The sequence below is a fragment of the Centrocercus urophasianus genome, unplaced genomic scaffold, assembly GCF_019232065.1.
Source record: "Centrocercus urophasianus isolate 14NV4802_14NV808 unplaced genomic scaffold, USGS_Curo_1.0 seq_1419, whole genome shotgun sequence".
Classification (NCBI taxonomy): domain Eukaryota; kingdom Metazoa; phylum Chordata; class Aves; order Galliformes; family Phasianidae; genus Centrocercus; species Centrocercus urophasianus.
Genome location: NW_024884608.1, coordinates 11,065 through 20,688, shown reverse-complemented (window position 1 = coordinate 20,688; position 9,624 = coordinate 11,065). Strand labels below are relative to the sequence as shown.

The 9,624-nt window shown below is 54.5% G+C and overlaps 1 protein-coding gene across 1 annotated transcript; it reads left to right on the top strand.

The window, feature by feature from the left end:
- Nucleotides 1–351: 351 nt before the first annotated feature.
- Nucleotides 352–8,842, top strand: NUFIP2 (nuclear FMR1 interacting protein 2). Its single transcript, XM_042815183.1, has 4 exons — nt 352–560; nt 1,345–3,191; nt 7,750–7,782; nt 8,132–8,842. Exons 1-4 carry the CDS (start codon nt 352–354, stop codon nt 8,182–8,184), a joined length of 2,142 nt encoding a protein of 713 aa, XP_042671117.1. The 3' UTR covers nt 8,185–8,842.
- The last annotated feature ends 782 nt before the right edge of the window (nt 8,843–9,624 follow it).

Genomic DNA, 9,624 nt, shown 5'->3' with positions numbered 1-9,624 from the left:
GGGGGGGGGAGAGGAGGGGGTGCGGGGCCGCGCGGCGTGGCCGCTCGTGGGGCGGCGAGAGCCGCTGCGGGGGGGGGGGGGGGGGGGGCGCCGGGCCCGCGCCGCGCGGGGCGGCCCGCGGGGTTTGGCCGCGCCCCCCTCCTCCCCACGCGCCCCGCCGCCCCGTCCGTTTTCACGCCTTTTTCTTGCTGCCCCCCCGCCCCCCTCCCCCAAGGCCCAGTTGTTGGTTTGGGGAGAAAACGGAGGCGGCCTCGGAAATTGGAAGTTGAAAGTGCTGACACGCCGGGCCGGCCTCGCCGCGCTCTTGCCACCATCCGCAATGGGCTCGTGGCCGCAGCTCGGCGCGGGGCGATGGCGGGGCCCCGCACGCGGCCTGGCGATGCGGCTGCACGGCTGCACGTCCCCGTCCGTCCCGTCCCGTGCGATGGAGCCCCGCTGCCGTCCCGGGGCGCCGCCGGTCCCGGTGCGCTCAGAGATAACCACGTGCAGCACGGCCCTTGCCGAGCCCTCCCAGCCATCCGGGCCGTGCCGTTCCTCCGAGGAGTCCCGCGAGGATTCCCGTATTCCTCAAACCTGGGGCGGTGACATCTGCCACGCATCTGAGGCGCCGGGTTGCGAAGATGAGAGCCGCTCGATCCAGCGGCATCGGCGATGACCGAAGCGTTCCTTCCCAAACTGGAGCGCAGCCCACGCTGCTCCTGGGCTGGCACGTGGCCCCTGAGCGCTGCTCTTCCCTGTGCTGGAGGTGCTGTGGGCCCTGCTGGTGCTGCAGGGGCAGAATCCCAACAGCTCCCGGCTCAGAGCAGCAGTCCCTCTTTCTTGAAGCATCCTGGGAATTTCCTCTGCGTGACCTGGAAATGGTAGCTGATGAAATCGCTCTCCAGATTGCGAGCGGCTTGTAGGGCTGCGTGTTTTCCTCTCCTTGCATCCCTGTATCCTTCTTTTTTGTTTTGTTCTGCGTGTTGAACAACGCTGCGCTGGCTTTGGGTTGTCCGTGTATCGATGATGCTCAGCTCTCCTTGTGGGGCTGCCAGCTCTGCACGTGGATGGCGATGACGTGGACTGGATAGTGATAGGACAAAGGGGAATGGTTTTAAACTGAGATAGGGGAGGTTTAGGTTAGATATGAGGAGGAAGTTTTTCACCCAGAGGGTGGTGAATCACTGGCACAGGTTGCCCAAGGAGGCTGTGGATGCCCCATCCCTGCAGGCATCCAAGGCCAGGCTGGATGTGGCTCTGGGCAGCCTGGTCTGCTGGTTGGTGACCCTGCTCATAGCAGGGGGTTGGAACCAGATGAGCACTGTGCTCCTTTGCAACCCAGGCCATTCTATGATTCTATGGGAGAGCTGATGTTTCCCTATTTCAGAACACCTTGAGGAAACGGGACACAGCTGTTTGCAGTCCGAAGTTGAACGCTGCACGCTCTAATCCTTGCTCTTCTGTCTCTTCTTGGTTTCTTCCAGGCTATGGAGAGCTGAATGGTAACGCAGGGGACAGAGAGGTGTCACTGAAGGCTCTGTGCTCAGAGGAGACCACCAGCCCCACGTCCAGGGTGCCCAATGGCAGCCAGCAGCTCGCAGACACGAATGTGACCCCGAAGCCACCTGCGAAGGGCAGCTCCCTGGGGAAAGCCGCGATCAAACCCAAGAACTTTGTTCAGAAAAATAGCATGGACAAAAAGAATGAGAAGCCCTACGACAGCAAACTCAGAGAAGGTCAGCCTGCAGACAAACAGGACGGGGGGTCCGTTCCCAACGGCGTGGTGAGCGGCGGCGCCGGCTACATCACCAATGGCTACGTGGGCAAAGGGGCCGACAACGATGGGAGCGGCTCCGAGAGCGGCTACACCACCCCAAAGAAACGGAAAGGCCGGCGCAACAGCGCCAAGGGCTGCGAGAGCTTGAACCTGGTGCAGGACAAAGTAATGCAACAGGAGGTCGGCACGCCGGCCCTGAAACAGGAACTGGAGAGTTTCAAGCCCGATTATAGCGAGCAAAAAGGGAACCGAATTGAAAATACGAAGCCTGTTTGGAAATACGAGGCGGGGGGCGGCGGGGCGGGCCGGGGGAAGCCTGGGCTCGGTGATGTGCAGAGGAAAAATTCGGATGCCAAACCTGGGATTAGCGGCAAGAAGTTTGATGACCGGCCCAAAGGGAAGCACGCTTCGTCGGCTGCGTCTAAGGAGGACTCGTGGACCTTATTTAAACCGCCCCCGGTTTTTCCGGTGGACAATAGCAGTGCTAAAATCGTTCCCAAAATAAGTTATGCAAGCAAAGTTAAGGAAAACCTCAACAAAGCGGCTCAGACCCCATCTGCATCTTCATCGTCGTCGTCTTCATCACCTGCCGGGGAAGCTCAGCCCCCGCCGTCCAGCCGGCTGTCCCAGGTCCCCATGTCTGCTATGAAGTCCGTCACTTCTGCCAGCTTTTCCAACGGGCCCCTCCTGGCCGGGACGGATGGCACTGCATACCCCCCGGGCGCTCAGCCCCTGCTCACCTCTGCTGCTGCTGCTGCTGCTGCTGCTGTCCCTCCCACCCCCACTGATGCGGTGCCCCCCGACGTCGCCGCAGCCCCGGCGGCTCTGGAGCAGAAGAAATCCAACCTTTTTATCTACCCTTCCAATATGCAAACCGTGCTGCTGGGCACGGCTCAAGTCGATTTCCCGTCGCAGGCGAATCAGCAGAACCTGGGAGACATCTTCCAGAACCAGTGGGGTTTGTCGTTCATCAACGAGCCCAGCGCCGGCCCCGAGACCGCGGCGGGGAAATCTGCCGATGGCCAGCTGATGGAAGTGACGTTTCAGGGGGAATATCCCGCCGCCTTGGTTTCGCAGTGTGCTGAGATCGTTCCCTCGGGAGCCGAGCAGCCCGCGTTCCCCAAGGCGTACGAGCTGGACAAACGGACTAACCCATCCCCAGCGCTCAGCGCCGCCCCGAAGCCTGGGACTGCTGGGGAGGGCGGCGCTGCAGCCCTGGAGTCGCATCACACCGGCGAGCTGCAAAAGGCAGACGCCGGCAGCCAAGGTGCTTTAGTGTTTCTTTCAAAAGACTATGAAGTAGAGAACCCTCTGGCCTCTCCCACGAACAATTTGTTAAGCTCCGCCAAAGAACAGGGGTACCAGAGAGGCCTAGAAAGGAAAGATAGCTGGGGTTCTTTTGACCTGAGTGCTGCTGTTAAATATCACACTAAAGGTAATGGCTTCACTCGCTACCTAAGGGCATGCTCTGTTCTCTTCTGCTGCTTTTTCCCTCTCAGTGCAATGCAATAACGTGATATTTCTCTTGCAGCGCTTCCGATTGTTTTGGAAAGGAGCTTTTGGTTGCCCGTACCAAATGGCAGCCGCAGCTTGGGAAAGTGACTTGAAAAGCTGCTTCGTTTGTGCTAGGAGCTGCTCATTTCTCTTTTGCGATGGGCAGTTGGTTGGGTTGGGGGTCAGCCTCTGGTCTGTTCTTCCTTTTAGTCCCTATGGACCAACCAGGTGTCCCTGGGCCCCAGGAGGAGCTGTGTGGGCTCACTGCTCTGCTGCAGCTGCCCCGGCACCAAGAGGGCCTTGCGCTCACACCTCTGCCACCTCTGCGCTTTCTCCCCAGGGCGGATGGGGCTGTGAGATCGTGGCTTTAAAGGGAGGAAGATTATTCCTGTGCGTCTCTTCCTCCTCACAGTGTGATTGATTTCTTGGTTTCACTTATTTATTTTTGTAGCCCCCCAACCTCCCCCCATCCCTCACCTTTTCTCCACCCTTCTAAAAGTGTTGTAGCGACAGCACTGCAAATCTCCGCCTCTCGTCTCTTCTGCAGGCTGCAGATTGAATTTCCTCCCTTCCTTTGTAGGGTGCATCTTTCAGATGATGTTACTGCTTTCATGGAGCCCCTTTGTAGTCCTCTCAGACTGCAGTGACAGAAGTACAGTGCGGATGCAGCAAACAGGGCAGAGCGAAGCCTGCAGGGTGGTTTCCTTTCTGCTTCACCTCTGGTCCCAGCCCCATAGGCTGGAGCTCTCACAGCTGCTGGCCTTGGCTTGGTGTTAGGGAGCCAAGGTTCCCTGCTCCAGTTCTCTTATTAAGTTTGCTGCTTTATCCACTTTGGTTTGTCTCTATTAGTCTTCCTGCACTTTCCTGTGCAGAAGCTGCCCTGTCTCTCCCCTTCTCGCTCGCTGCGTGGAAGACCCCACTAAAACAATAGTAACAACAGGAAAATAAAGAACACTCCCTTCCCATGTCCTCTTGAGGAGGTGTTAACTTCAAAGCTTGGCTCTGCTTATTCCTTCTGAGCACAGAGGTTAATTACATGCACTGGCAGGAGTGAATACCTAAATCACCTCTTAAAACACTGCTCTCTGCTCTCTCCTTTTCCTCTGCTCTGGCTGTTTCTGAGCAGCATTGTGTCCTTAGCACAGGGCTGCTCTGGCAGCCTGAGCTCATCTTTCTCCTGCTTGGTGTCCAGGAGCTGCTGGCTTACAGAGCATGGGGTGATGAAGGTTTGAGAACACCTGCAGTGACACCAAACATTGCATTTTGGTGTTTGCTGAGGATTGAGTTTGGTTTTTAGGAGGATCAGCAGCTTCCCCTGCCCTGTGCTGAAGGGAAATCCCCATTCTCTCTTTGTGGCCACAGCCCTGAGGGCAGAGTTGTGCAGGTGCCTGGCAGTCACCATGTACCAAAGATTTGGCCCACAGTTGCTGAGGCACAGCTTGCAGGCAGTTCATTCCCACACTGTTTCCCATTCATTTAGGGCTGCTTTCCTGAGGTCCCCTCAAGTCCCTGTGCAGGAGGAGGGAGCGGCTGCACGCACTGATTTGCACAACCTGCAGTGCCCTCCTCCCTGCTCTGGGCTGTGGGTATCTGTCCTCACTTTGTTTGCTTTGGATTTCAAGAGAAGGGCGAAATCCTCCCTCTGCAGATCGATCTGTTTGGTTTCGAGCAAAGTCTCAGTGGTTTGATCTCCAAATCTGCCCTTCCTGCAGGGTTGTGGACGTGTGGGGCAAGGACGGGGTGAGCAGAGCACCTGCCCTGAGCTCCATGGGCTGCCCGTGGGGAGAGGGTGGGACTGAGGGTGTGAGAGCTGAGCTTGGCACGAGCAGCTGCAGCACTGCAGCCCAGCTGGCATCTGCGGTCAGCTCCTGCGGATCCTCGTCTTGCACATCAGCTATGGGGGGCTGCTGTGTGCCCAGGCTGCCCCCCCCCAGGGGCACTGCAGACCCCCTGGCGCAGCAGCTGGCGCACACTCGTGTTCTGCTCTCGGATGCTTGTTGTGGTGCTTCCTCTGCTATCCTGCTCTGCACTTCCCTTTTCCCACAGCCATCTGATCTGCCCACCCGGAGCACGCGCTCCTTCAGGGCTCTGCCCTCACTGGCAGCTCGTGCTGCTTACTGGTGCCGTGCCCAGCGAGGTGGATGTGAGTTAGTTCCGTGCTGCTGGAGCTGCGGGCTGGCTGGAGGCAGGGCTGTGAGCTTCTGATGGGAGCCCACAAGGAGCAGTGGGAGTGATGCTGTCGCTCATGGGCTCCGTTCCTCCCTCCCCCAGGGTAGAACTGAAGCTTTGTCCCGATGTGGCGTTGTTCAGATCCTCGTTTTGGGGCTGATGCAAACAGGTGGTTTGGTCCTGTCCTTCCAGAGAAGGCTGCCCACGGAGGGCGGGCAAACTCTGCTCCAGCTGCACGGCAGCAAAGCCAGCATAAGTGGAGGAGAGAGGAAACTGCAGCTGTTTTCCTCCTGCCTTGCCCCATGTTTCTGCCTGCCCTGCTTTGATCCTGCTCACATGAAGAAGCAGGGGAGCAGCGTGCAAAATAGAGCGAGGGGCAGCGCGGAGTGACGTGCGGCGGAATGGGGAACTGGGTCAGAAGAAGCAGCAGCGCTGTGAATTCAGCAGTCCCCATCCTCTGCATCGGGGAGGAGGGGGATGAGCCTGTGTTTCCTTCCCCCTCAGTGGGAAGGGTGAGGGCTCAGTTGGTTGCTGATGTGCTGCGGGGCAGAAGCTGATGTAATTCTTCAAGGCTCTGCTTTTTCCAGTTGGCAGATCTGCTGCCCAGCGTCAGGCTTTGTGGCATCGAATGCTGAACCTTTGCTTTGTTTCCTGTGCATCCCCAAAGTTAACGGTTGCACATTGCAGGTAGTGAGAATCCAGGCGAGGATGGTCCCTCTTGGTTATTTTTAAGCTGTTCAGTTTGGGTAAGGTTGTCAGTTTGAGTGCTAGGTTTGTGACAGTGAAGAGCTTCCACCATAGCACAGCACGGGGACTTTTGGTTGTAGGAGCATTCTCCCTGGTGAGGGGAATGTAGATCCAAGTGCCTGTCCAAGCAAGTTATCACGCAGACTTGTTTCCCCTCCAAGGTTATGTACCAATCCAGCTATAAAGTTTATTGGCCTGGGAGGAATCTTGCTGCAGTGCTCCTGACATCAAAGCCCTCTGCAGCCCCTTTGTTCCAGGGATGGTGCCAGGGTGGCTCTGGTACCTGCAGGTGCAGGTGGGTGCTGCTGGGCTGCCTGCCCTGTGTTGGAGGTCACCTCGTTTCACCCTGGCTCATAATAGAGCTGGCTGTTGGGCAAGAGGTTGAGGCTGGTGTCTCCTCCAGGCTGCAGCTTGCCAGGAAGGGAGCATGCTGCTTTGCCAGCCGGGTGTTGTTTAGGAATGGGTCAGGCCAAGCACCTCCAGCTGCTGCCGTCCAGTCCTTGGGATGTGCAGGACATTCCCACCTCCTTCAGAAGAAGATTGAAGCCTGAAAAGGGTTTGTTTCTTCCCTAGACTACGGAATTCTGATGCATTGAAGTTGGGGTCTGGTAGCACCTCGCTGTGTGTTGTTAAATAAGCAGTTCATTTTTGCGGTTCCTGATGGAGCAAAAGAGAGCAGCTCTGGCATTAAGATGCAGCAATGGGCTCTGAGTTTTTTCCCCGCTGTCCCGATGCTGGGGAGCCGGAATTTGGGTGAGCTCTGCCTCTAGGGAGAGCTGCAGAACTGGTGATATTTAGGACACGACGCACCCAACTTTGTGGTGAATGGGTTCAGGTGATCCTAGGGCTGGTTTGTTTCACAGCTGGGCAGCCCACAGCCCAGGCCGATGGCTTTTCCTTCCCTCCCCGTGCTGTTGGCTCTCCCACTGCCTCGCTGTGCTCTTGTCCCCAGGCAGTGTTTGATCAGTGTGTGTTCTGTGCTCCCCCTGGCAGAGGGGGAGGCTGTAGGGATCCTTCCTGCAGCTCGTGCTCCTGCTAAATGCTCTTCTTCTGCAGCGTCGTCTCCTTGACTTGAGCACCGGCTGCAGTTGGTGTCTTCATCAATATTGCGGCTCATAAATGCAGTCTGATAGCGGCTAACTGCTGTGATTTGGAATAGGTCTCTGAAGACTCATTGTGACGATTTTGTAGGGGCTGAATGCAAACGGAGCAGCTTTCTGTTGTGTCTCCATGCGAATGAGGAGAGCGTTTGCCTCCCTCGCTGTTCTGTAGGTCAACGAAGGCACGCGAGAACTTTGCGTGCAAAGAACTTGTGGGGCCGTTCCGGGTTTGTGCACCGTGGAGCAACAAATCCCAGAGCATCGCACTGAGCTGTGCAGCCTGGGGTTGGGATTTGTGGCACTGCTGGTGCTGGGTTTGGTCATCTGATGCCACAGACCAGTTAGAGCTGCAGCCGTGCCCTTTGCCGCCGGGTTCTTTGAGTCCTGCTGGCTGTGTGGGGAGGTGCTGGGCTGAGCGCTCGGGGTGGGCTCTGCTGGTGCATAGATGTGTGCAATAACGGCCTTCTTGTTTTGTCTCTGCAGAAATGGAAGCGGTTTGGAATTTGCAGAAGCAAGGTAAGGATATGGGGGGGAATGACGGCCGCCCCATCCCCGCCTGCTGCTCATGCCGCTGCCCAGCGGTGCGTTGTGCTGCTTGCTTCTCCTTGGCTTTATCCGTGTTGGGTCTCAGAGCCAGGACAGGCAGCAGTGCTGGGAGCCTAAAGAAAACAATTCAAACGAGTCTGCTGCGTCTGTGCTGTAATCATTCTGTATTTCTGCTGTTGGGCTCAAGAATCAGCATTAGATGCTGAACCTCCCCCTGGTTCATCTGCAGACGGCTCGTGGGGAGGATGCAGGAGGAGGCCCTGTGCCTCAGGTCCTGGAAGGCGCTTGTCAGCAACTGAGGGCTTTTGTTTTCTTCCAGATCCCAAAAGGATAATCACCTACGACGAAGCCATGGATCACCCGGATCAATGAAGGTAGCAAGACGAGACTGCCTGTTATAACCTTTCTGCAGCATTTGTGCTGTCCGTGGGGGACAAAAGGCTTTTATGCTCCTTCTAAATCTTCAGTGCAGCAGAGGAACCGTAATTAGAATCACAGGATAATATATACAAATATATAATATAGTTATTTAAAAATGGCGACTGAAAGTAATTAGACTTCTTAAGGAATCGGAAAATTTTATTTCAACGAGTCTACACACGTGATTATTTAATCTCCGGTACCGAATAGAATTTTTTGGGTTTTGTTTTTTTTTTCCCTCGTTATTTTCGTTTTGTTTTCTGTTCAAAGAGTGAAATGCAAGCGATGAATGAACACAGGCTCCATTTGCAAACCCGGTTCTAAAGCTGCCGCTGTCGTCTGCGCGGCAGCAGCGACCCGCAGGAGAGGCATTTCCACTTGACGAGGTCTGTGTCTCTTGTTGTGTGACTGTAACGACACACTGACCGCAGAAATCAGGATGATCGGCCATCCTTCATCTCCCCTTCCCCTTTCTGTTGGGTTTTTTTGTTGTTTTCTCTCTTTTCCTCGTTTCGTTTTCCATTGAACGCTGAAGAAACACTCGAAATTTGCAGACTTTTTTTTTCTTTTTATGTTGTTTTGGTGTTGTTTTTTTTTTTTCCCCAGCGAATTCTAAAGGCACGTTTTGCCAGGAGTAAAAGCAGCCAGCCCTGGTGTGGGGGAATTGTCTTAAAGCAGCATTCTTTTGGGGGGAGAAAACGGTCACACTGCAGTTCTGGGATGCATGGTGAAGTCACAGCGCTGACCTGGCTCCGGTCACAACGTCGGACTATTTGCAACCGAAGAGTTGTTCTGTTTTAAAAGACAACATTGAAAACTGAGTCATTGGGTTTAGGCATTTACTATGGTTAAAACAAAAAATAGTAAAAGAAAAAAACCTGATAAACGCCGCTGTTCCCATTGCTTAACGCCATTGTGTCACTGGGAGCAAAAAAAAAAGAGAAAAAAAAAGAAAAAAAAAAAAGGAAAAAAAAAAGAAAAAAAGGAAAAAAATCTCTTGCTTTCAACCGTAGGTGCTTCATATTTGCTGTGTCTGTCTCCTAACACTAAATATGCTGGATTTTTTTTCCCATTTTCATTGATCAAACTGAAACGGAATCGAGTTCTGCTCACTGTCGCCCTTACGAAATCGGTTTGGTTTGGTTTTGTTCTCTTAAAAAAAATTGGAAAATGACAAAAAAAAGAAAAAAAAAAAAAAAGGAAAAATGGGAATTTGAATCCTTCTCAATTTGTCCATAGAACGCCAACGGCTGGGCTTCCTGCTGCGGCCCTTGGAAATGGTCTTTTATATTTTAATGTAGTCTGTGTATTTCCGGGCTCTGCTTCTAATGATCTCTTAATAAAAATATATTTTATTACCAAAAAAAAAAAAAAAAAAAAAAAAAAAAAAAA